At 50.7% G+C, this 10,821-nt stretch overlaps 1 protein-coding gene across 1 annotated transcript; it reads right to left on the bottom strand.

Annotated features, from left to right (window-relative positions):
* Positions 1-203: 203 nt before the first annotated feature.
* Positions 204-10,682, bottom strand: LOC124465318 (the record flags this gene model as incomplete). The annotated part of the gene is made up of 7 exons (XM_047017039.1): positions 204-3,333; positions 3,488-3,680; positions 3,832-4,051; positions 7,153-7,319; positions 8,336-8,504; positions 8,614-8,812; positions 10,516-10,682. Coding segments are annotated over 7 exons (1,839 nt in total), but the record flags the coding sequence as incomplete, so codon positions are not given.
* Between the last annotated feature and the right edge of the window lie 139 nt (positions 10,683-10,821).

The following is a 10,821-nucleotide window of genomic DNA, read 5'->3' as shown; positions in this document are numbered from 1 at the left end:
CGATGTGGGAGACTGAGAGAGGCTGGAGGGAGACACAGGGAAGTGATTAGATGTCATCCAGTGGACGCAGAGGAGAGGTCAAATACCAGGTTAAATACTACTCTTTACAAAACAGTTCAAAACTCAATGACTCACAAACTCAAAAACTGACAATCAATCCACTGTGTAGAACATCATGAAAAACAGAAAGAGAAAGGCCGAGATAGTTTGGTACACAACATCCATATAGGAGCAGGTTTATTTTAAACGGTAGCGCACACCTGGCCATGTGACCTCAGAGCTTGCATCATCACAAATTGTGTCCCCCACCCCCCACACACACACAAACACAAGTTGTAATTTTCATTCAAGAAAGTATCTATTCGATGCTTTGTAAGTTTGTTTATGTTATTGACAAGTTAATTAAAATATATACAGATTGTCTGATGGTACTCATGTTTCTGTATTCCGTAACACAGCTACAGTAGCTACAATGTTGTGGTACTGACTGAACCATGGTTCTGAAACAGCGGTTCTAAACAGATAACCAAATAAATACATGAAAACGTAACGTTTCAACAGCAAGAGGTGCAGCTGTGCTCGAGAGTGATGGACTTCGACATTTAAGACAACATTAGTGCATTTGGTATTTGATGGAGTGGTTGACAACTGCATCACTTTTAATAAACTGAACGAAGACAGGAATCACCAATTGAGGCAAGTGGATTGACCTTTAACCTTTCAATACAAATACACCATCCTGTATAAAAAATATAACGCCAAAACTTTACGATTATAGTAACTGACTTGGAGTCCTTGTACAATCAATATCAATGGAAAGCTGCCATTTATCCGTGCATTGAATTTCAAGTCAGCTTTCATTTCTAAATTAAGTGCAAACAAGCAGTCTGTTCAAATCCTACCACTCTTTGAAGCCTGTACTGGTGTACTGCCATGAGTTATGTGCCAGTTTTGCAGCAAAATTTAGCTCCAAGTTCAAGTTAAACAATTCATCTAAAAGACCAATTCATTCAACATCACGCTATTGGCTTAGTTACATTTATTTCTTTTTCAGTTGGAGCATATGAAAGACATTATGTTCAAATAAAAAAATACTAACAGGTTCAAAGTGCAATCTGTGGTCTGTGTGGCTCAAGTATGAGCACCATCATTAGCTGACCTCTCAGACCTCCAGCTAATACTGTTCCTGGGTACAGTCTGCCTGTGACTGATGAGAGCTGGATGTTCCTGACGATAGGAGACGTCTGATGTTTGATACTGCAGTATTAACGACACACCAAAACCCACTGTCGAGAGAGACTCATGCTGCACGGTCACCATGCCCTTCATAACGTCCCCTGACCCCAATCTTTGACCTTGTCATGCAAGACACGGTTAGGCACAAAGTGGACACAGAACGTTAGTCCACACTGGTACACAAGAAGATCATGCAGACAAAAGAAAACAAAAAAAAAGAACATCTTCATTTGACTCCATTACAAGACTTACAGTGGACATTCAATGTGAAATAGCAAGTCATTTTTAAAACACAGAGTATAAAAATACTGTATGCAGGAACACAAGGAGGGAGGTATAAGCCTCTCGTGGTGGAGGCTGTGAGGGGCGGGAGGTTGTATCATTTCACACAAAAAACATTCATGAAACGATAATTGAGGAAAACATCAGCAGCATTGAGAAACTTTGTTGTGTGTGAAACCTGGGAGCACTGCGACAGAGACGGAAGTGTAAACATTACATTCACCATGAGAGCCGAGAGGGCCTTCAACCCAAACCATGCCTTTAACCCTAACCATGCCTTTAACCCTAACCATGCCTTTAACCCTAACCATGCCTTTAACCCAAACCATGCCTTTAACCCTAACCATGCCCGTCCAACCAGCCCTGGGAACGTTTCTAAAGACACTGTCACTTTGTAGCTCGACAACATCTAAAGGTGGCACCGCCTGTGAACACCACACCTCCAAGGTCACGCCACGGGAGGGGTGAGAAAGGAAAAAGAGAGGCGCTCTCCTGAGGCTTCAGCTGGGGAACTCCATGCTCCAGCCATGTTTTTGATGATTGCTTTGTGGATGACTCTCTCCGTGAATGGACAATAATTCCCTCTGAGTGGAACTAAGCTGTGCTGCTGTGGATGGACATGCTGTGTTGAACACGGATTCAAGTGCAGAGGTGTTGTGAAGCGTTTGGGTTGTCATTGCATGGTTTGAGTGGCTTAGTTTTAACAGTCGTTGCCATGGGTCTGAGTTGACCTGCAACTCTCGTTCTGCTGATCTCAGTCTGGCTCGTCTGGTCAGCATGGCTACTGAGAAGTGGACAAAGAGAGGTAGGAAAAGGGAGGGGGAGAGAGAGAGAAAGAGGGACAGAGATAGAGACAAGCACACACAAAAATACATTGCAGTTCAAGGCTGCAGTTGAAATACAACAATAGGGCTCAGTGGAACCATGTTATCCCAAAGTCCAATCTGAAGGCCAATTTTCGCCCAATCCTAGAATGTTATCGTGAAAATGGTTTCAAACCTAGAGCCGGATACTCAACACAATCTAACCCTGGGCTTCCATCCTTAAACACTGTCCAATCAAAGAGCCCGATTCGGAGTCACTGCCCAGTCCTAGAGCGTGCTACTGAGGATCTCGGACACCTGGGCGTCTGATTGATCATCTGAGTCCACATCCTGGACAGAGCCTCCATCCTGGCCCTGCCCTGGCTCAGTCACCACCACCACCGACACCCCGACTCCTTCTCCCCCCTCCAGCTCCTCCTCCGCCCAGCGCCGGCCCTCCGTCCCAGGCGGGGACGCCTCCTTGCAGGGCTCCACAAAGATCCTGCGTACATGCGGCCGCGCCTCCCTCTGCCTTCCCCGCCGGCTCGCCAGCACACTGCTGGCCTGGCTGGACAGGGACAGCAGGGGGGAGGGCAGGGGAGACAGGGGCTGGGAGGAGGGAAAGTCTCCAGGCTGGGCCAGCGTAAAGGGCAGGTCCTGGTCCCTCTGCCGGGTGTATACCCCCTCAGACAGGGGACCCCCCAGGCTGTCATTGTGGCCCCTGAGCCAGCGCTGGGGCCCACTGAAGAAGTATCCCCCCTGGCCCCCAGCCCCGTGGCCCCGGGACAGCAGCTTCCTCTTAGAGGGGGGGTTGGCCAGGGCCCGGAGGGGGGTGCTGGGGGCTGGCTTGTCCCTGGACAGAGAGAGGCCCTCCAGGGTCCTGGTGGTGTCGCAGAGGCCGGGGGAGAGGGGGAGGAGGGGGGAGAGTGGGTAGTCTCTGGAGAGTGACGGGGAGATGGGCAGGTCTTTGGAGAGGGAGGGGGAGAGGTCAGCGGGTGAGCACACACTGTACCTGCAGATGGGAAAAGAGAAAGACATCACTTCATACTGCCATGAGAACAGGAATTCAGGGGAAAAGACAAGAGAGGGAACAGAGGAGAGCTGGAAGCCAAAGCTCGTGGAGCGGGGAGGCGAGGAAGGAGGCCAGGCAGCAGGTGGTCCCCTACCTGAGCTCATGGATCTGGAGCACGTCAGGGGCGCTGCCCCCCAGGGCGTACATGGCCTGCTGAGACAGGCCCTGGGGGGGGGAGTAGAGGTCGGGGGGGTCACGAGGGCTCAGGGCCTCGCTGGAGTCGTAGTCACTGTCCGTGGGCAGGAAGACTTCTGAGAAGGTGTCTTCATCTGAGCCCAGCTGGCAGTCTACAGTAGACAGGACAGGGTCAGACAGGGCAAGACTGAGAGCTTTTAACAAGAACAGTGTGTGTGTGTGTGTTAATAGTGAGTGTGTGTGGACTAGGTAAAGCTGTGTGAGAATGCATTGCATGCGTGGACATGCGTGGCGGGGTCTCACCACCGCCAGCCTTGCCTCTGGGGAGCTCTGGGGAGGGCGAGGGCGTGGGCAGGTAGTCCATGGTGGACGAGGTGGAGTCTGTCTTGGCGTTGGTGTCCGGGTCCTGGGAGTTGGGGTCCAGCAGGCAGGAGAGGGGCACCCCGCCTCGGGGCTGGCGCTCGCGGGCGCACTGGAGGGCGTCAGTGATCCAGCGGAGCTCCCGCCACATCTCATCCATCTGCTGCTCACACACACACACACACAGATGCACACACCCACACACACACGTACACAGACACAGTATATGCTTGCAGGGCTCATGTGGTTTCAATATTATTAAAGACCTTAAAGACATGTCTGACCTCAGACACACACACACACACTCCATAACTCTTCATGGTGCCACTCCTCTGGCCCTTTCTTTTACATTTTCCACAGCAGGCCTGAGGTTAGGTTAACACACCACTGACTGCCTGGTCTGTCATATTGTGTGTATGCAAGCATTGAATGTATTGTCATATGTGGGTGTATGTGTGTGTGTGTGTGTGTGCAAGTGTATGCAAGGTTTCATAGTGTGTATTTGGCATGCGTGTGTGACAAAGAGAGCATGTGTGAAAGTGTGAGTGTGTATGAGAAAAACGAAGCATGACAGACGTTAAGCAGCAATTAGGCAGCAATTAGGGGACTGTCTGGCATTCCGTATGAGAGCACTTAGTGCCAAAGAGACTGACACCACACACACATACACACACACACACACACACATACATACACACACACATACACAAGGACAAGACTGACACCGGGTGGATGACTCGGTTGGAAAGAATGCCCGCGCTTCGGTTGCAGAAAGTGAAAGAGAGAGAGTAACAGGAGGAGAGAGGGAATAAACGAAGAACCTCTCAGTTTCCAGAATGGACCCCAGAACCCCAGAACAACCAGAGCCCCAGGACCCCAGAGCCCCCAGGACCCCCAGAGCCCCAGGACCCCCCAGGACCCCAGGACCCCAGAGCCCAAGAGCTCCAGGACCCCCAGAGCCCCAGGACCCCCAGAGCCCCAGGACCCCAGAGCCCCAGGACCCCAGAGCCCCCAGGACCCCAAGGACCCCCAGAGCCCCCCAGGACCCCAGGACCCCAGAGCCCCAGAGCTCCAGGACCCCCAGAGCCCCAGGACCCCCAGAGCCCCAGGACCCCAGAGCCCCAGGACCCCCAGAGCCCCAGAGCTCCAGGACCCCCAGAGCCCCAGGACCCCCAGGACCCCAGAGCTCCAGGACCCCAGAGCCCCAGGACCCCAGAGCCCCAGAGCCCCAGGACCCCCAGAGCCCCAGGACCCCAGAGCCCCAGGACCCCCAGAGCCCCAGTACCCCCAGGACCATAGAGCCCCAGGACCCCAGAGCCCCAGGACCCCCAGGACCATCAAGCCCCAGGACCCCAGAGCCCCAGGACCCCCAGAGCACCAGGACCCCCAGGACCATAGAGCCCCAGGACCCCAGAGCCCCAGGACCCCCAGAGCACCAGGCAGAGGTACGACTGGAGTTCTCCTGGGGGACTGGGTCATCACATTCATGATGCAGAGTTAGAGGAGCAAGTGGAGAACTATCATCATTATCCATTTCTGTGTGTGTGTGTGTGTGTGCGCGCGCGAATAAGACCGCCGCATCAGTTCCAAACATGGCTGTCACTTAGAGCTAAAGACATCTCAATGACGGGAACCTGACTGAAGATGACACACACACGTGCACACACACACACTCGTAAATGCACACACGCAGAAACACACACACACACAGAGAGTAAGTGAAAGTGACAGGCAAGGAGACTCGGGAGACGGGGGCTTTAATAAAGGCCAGACAAAAGGACTTCCTGCCTCGCTGCTACAGGAAGCAGACCATTCATGAGGGACAGCTTTAGATTCCATTAAGCTGGGGACTGAAGTCAGAGAGGGATGGTATTAAATGTGACACTCAGATGAGTGTCCAGCGGGAGACGATATTAAACCTGAGCCCCAAAATGAAAGCTAAGAGGGGGACAGTATTAAACATGTCCCCCAGATGAGAGCCAAGCGGGGGATGGTATTAACAGTGACACCCCCATGAGAGCCAGGAGCCAGGAGAACTGAGCTAGGGACTAACCCTGGGACTTCCACATCTTCCACACGTCATTGTCCTTGGCAGCCATCCTGGACCGCTCTTCAGCAAAAAAAACGGATTTGGAATGAAATGAGACTAATGTGTTTCGATGAAGATGAAATGAGTCTAGTGGTGCTGTTGGGCGTGTCTCAGGCCCTGACCCTGTGCCAGGAGCTCTGGTATGGTGCTCCATCCACGCCCGGACGTCTAAACAAACTGTCCAATTAGCAGACCTCGCGTCATTCTAGCGCCAGACCACAGATGCCCAGCCACACACACAAGCACACAGACACACGCACAAGCACACAGACACACACACAAGCACACACAGACACACACAGGCACACACACGCAACTGACGACAAGACCTCCCAGACTCGACTGGCTTATGGGTGTGTGTGTGTGTGACTTGGAGCTTTTTGACAGACATGGCCCCCTTTCAAACAATCTGCCCCTCATATTACCATTTCACTCCGGCTAATGAAGCACACATTGCAGTTCACCACACACACACACACACATATACAAACATGGACACACACACCGGCTCTCATGATTGGTATTATTTTTTCCCCTGTCGCTCTCACAGCACTGAGCAATTTGTGGTTTTTTTCCAGACATAGACAGATGGAGACACACACACACACAAATGCACACATACCTCACTCAAGGTCAGATCAGAGGAACACACTTGGTGGTTTGTGGTCAGTGTTAACTAACTGTGGTGGACTAGCTCTTCACAGTGAAAACACCATCCTGACATTAGAGAACTGTCTGGCACGTGCACACACACACACACACACACACTACGTCCTCTACTACTAAAATAACAAGTTGTTCAACAACTAGAACAGCAGTACTTACACTTTATTAGTTCAATAAACATCTTTAATTAGATTACTAACTGTTGTTTATGTAGTCTCATTTTGGTGTTTGAGAAATATATATTTTACTGCAAACTAAAAGCCCTTAATACATTTTATAAATATCTACTGTGTGAAAAAACACAAGTATGACTCATTCAGTGTGATTCAATAGAAATAGCTCTTTCACAGCTAGCCCCTCTTAAACCGAGTTTATGTATTACTGAAGAATGCTTGATGAAATGCTAAGTGGAAATGTGATTCACTTATTTTCAATGTAACACAATAGCAGAATTACATAACTTGTATGTCCCTACGTGTGTGTGAGTGTGTGATGTGTGTGTGTGTTACCTGAATGTAGTCAAGAATGTGCTGGTGTCTCTGCTTGGCAGTGGCAACTTCCGGATCTGTAATGGCCTCCCGCAAAGCCTGCTGGGTAATAAGAGCATCCAGCTCCAGGACAGACGACAGACGGCAGTACACACTAACAGCCTTCTCCTGGTATGCACAGAAATGGACTACACACACACACGCACACACACAAAGGTCAGTAACGTAAATCAAATGTATTAGGTAACAAGTGAAGTTGTAGAAAAAGGAGACTAGTGTCTGCATGTTTGTGTGTGTGTTGGGGGGGGGGGGCAGTAGAAATAGGTAAGAGCATAGAGACACTGGAATCCAGACTGATTCAGCACGTCACGTCGGAGAGGAGGGGGACATAAATAAAATGAGTGAGAGGGGGAGGGAGGGAGGTAGGGAAAGAGAGAGAGACACATAGAGAGAGAGAGAGAGAGAGAGAGAGAGAGAGAGAGAGAGAGAGCAAGAGCAAGAGAAAGAAAGGAATCTAAGGATTCTCTCTCACAGACAAACAGAAGATTGTGTACCAAGATCATTCTCTACATTCTCAGGAGAACAGGGGAGAGACGGAAGGAAGAGGGTTAGACAAAGCAGGATTTAGAACAGGGGAGAGACGGAAGGAAGAGGGCTAGACAAAGCAGGATTTAGAACAGGGGAGAGACGGAAGGAAGAGGGCTAGACAAAGCAGGATTTAGAACAGGGGAGAGACGGAAGGAAGAGGGCTAGACAAAGCAGGATTTAGAACAGGGGAGAGACGGAAGGAAGAGGGCTAGACAAAGCAGGATTTAGAATAGGGGAGAGACGGAAGGAAGAGGGCTAGACAAAGCAGGATTTAGAACAGGGGAGAGACGGAAGGAAGAGGGCTAGACAAAGCAGGATTTAGAACAGGGGAGAGATGGAAGGAAGAGGGCTAGACAAAGCAGGATTTAGAACAGGGGAGAGACGGAAGGAAGAGGGCTAGACAAAGCAGGATTTAGAACAGGGGAGAGACGGAAGGAAGAGGGCTAGACAAAGCAGGATTTAGAAACAATAAAGAAACAGACACTTGCAGGGCCGGAGTGAGAATGAGAGTATCCAGGTGTGGTATACCTACTACTGGATTATGGTGTTGTTTCTTTATATTGTATTACAATGCAAAATAATGCCTGGTGTAGTTCATGTATGTATTGCTACCTACCCAGCTCAAACATCTGAAGGGGCAGGTGCAGGAAGCCAGAGAGGGGGGTGTAGGGGTTGCTCTGCCCAGGGGCCGTACACACAGCGTCTGCCGCAGGAAGTAGCAGGAGGAAGGACACACCATGTCCCAGCTCCAGCACCTCCTGGCTGTACACACGGAATGGCCTGGCCTGCTCACACACACACACACACACACACACACACACACTACAGTTCAGACACGGATACAATATATGTGTGTGTGTATGTTTGTGTGCGTGAGTGTGTGTGTGAGTGTACCTGGGCCAGAGGCAGGTTGATGTGTTTGAGCAGGGTCTTCAGGGCAGTCTGGAGCTCATAGTAGAGCAGAGGACTGGGGTTCTCTGGCATGTTCTCCAGTCCCTCCCTCTCTCCCTCGGTCCCTTCCTTCTCTCCCTCCGTCCCCTCCCTCTCGCCCTCCTCCGGGACACACAGGCCCTGGAGCCAGTCCCATTCCTCTCTGAGAAAGGACAGGACAGAGGAAGGAGGGAACAGAACAAGAGATAATGTGTGGTTCAGACAAACCGGCAGTTTGTCCTCTAGGTCTGTGCGTGTGTGTGTGCGTGTGCGTGTGTGTGCGACTGGGTGTGTGCGTGTGTTTATCTATGTTCAGCAGCAGGAATTTTCCTTAAACTGTGTGTGTTGGTTGGTTAGTTGTGTGTGTGTGTGTGTTCTGTCGGTTTCTCCTGTGGTTGGATTAGTGACAAACCTCAATAGATCACCTGTAACTGCCCCTTAAAGTGTGTATTTATGTGTGGCTATGTAAGTACTGTATAGTGTGTCTCTGTTGTATTTATGGACTGTCACTGCAATTATTAATGACTGTGAGTGGGAGTTCATCGTATGTGTGTGTGTGTGTGCGTGTGGGTGTTAAATGGTCTCCTTGTTTCCTCCACACGACTGCCACTTCACACCAGCAGAAACGCAACTCATTTACATATCAGCAACAACACCCGCCTAGCCCTCACCGTTTGTCTGCCTCTTTCTCTATTGCTCTCTCCTGCTTCTCTCTCTTTGCCTGACAAACTATTTGCAACTATCGTCTCCCCATTTCTGTCTTCCTCAGTCTTTCCTTCTTCATCCTCTTCTCATCCTTCCATCTCTCCTCTCCTGCTCCTCACCATGTTTCACTACATTCTCCTGTTTCTCTGCGTCTCTCAGCAGCCAAAGTTCAGACATACTTTCACAATATCTGCATGAGAATACATGAAGCTTTGGCACCGGCGCCCCCAGTCCAGTCATAAGCCTTCAGATCTAGCCTGCCTGTCTGCCTGCCTGCCTGTCTACCTGCCTGCCTGTCTGCCTGCCTGTGTCTGCCTGTGACTCCCTGTGTCTGCCTGTTTCTGCCTGTGTCTGTCTACCTGCCTGTCTGTCATTTTGTCCAGTCTACCTAACTCTCTTCCTGCCTGCCTGCCTGTCTGATTGTCAGTCTGTTTGTGTGTATTCCTGCCTGTCTGTCTGCCTATGTTCAGAGTGAAGAGATGAAGGGGAAAACCAGTTGAGTGTTTTCTTTGTCTCTCACTTCACACTCTGCAATCTGTCCCCTGCTCTGTGGCTTGTCTGTCTGTCTGTCTGCCAGGACATTCCTGCACGGGACGCCAAGCAGCATCACACACTGTCTACCTGCAGACCCCATCTGTTAACACACACACAAACACGCACCCACAGGCACCCACAAACCCAGCAAATTTCACACACACACTAGGCTACAAAGTAACATCACACAGTTTTCTCTCAGAACAGAGGACGCGTGAGTCAACCCCCTCCGCCAGCGTCAAGTCAACATCATTATTGCACCTGCACACAACACCCCCACACAGGTAGGCAGGAAGATCACCTCCTTTGGTCCCACTCTCCATGAGCCTACTACCAGAACAACTGGAGGCTGAAAATCACATTTCATATCGAGATGCACTGTCGACTGAAGGTTTGACAACATGTAGATGAAAGTTGAATCGATGTGTGGTTCAAAATGAAGTTTGAGAGTTCTGGGTCCAGGCCTGTACTGCCCTCCAAGGACTGACATACACATGCTGTACTGCCTGTGGGGGATGTCCAGCACCAGATGTGCTCCATGTGTTACATCAAAGAAGGTCATCCACGCTGTGTAAACGTTGTGTGTGAAACGCTGTGTGTGAAACATGTGAGGGGCATGCTGGGTACCTGGACACGTTGGCGTTGTCCCTGACGCGGGCGTGGCACAGCATGGAGGGCATCTTCTGGGGCACCAGCACCCGGATCTGGTCCACGGAGCTGCTCAGCTTCAGGTAGCCCACGTACAGGCCAGGGGCCAGTCTGTGCTGGCTCCGCTTCTGGTACAACAGGATGTCCTGGACACAGACAGAGGCTCAGTACTGATGTGTCTTTGGGTGTGTGTGTGAGTGTGTATGAGTGAGTGAGTGAGTGGGTCTGTGTACGTTTGAGAGAGAGTGAACGTGTGCGTATGTGTGTGTGAAAGAGAACATGTGT

This window comes from Hypomesus transpacificus, unplaced genomic scaffold (assembly GCF_021917145.1).
Source record: "Hypomesus transpacificus isolate Combined female unplaced genomic scaffold, fHypTra1 scaffold_468, whole genome shotgun sequence".
Classification (NCBI taxonomy): domain Eukaryota; kingdom Metazoa; phylum Chordata; class Actinopteri; order Osmeriformes; family Osmeridae; genus Hypomesus; species Hypomesus transpacificus.
This window is presented reverse-complemented; position numbering and strand designations above follow the sequence as displayed.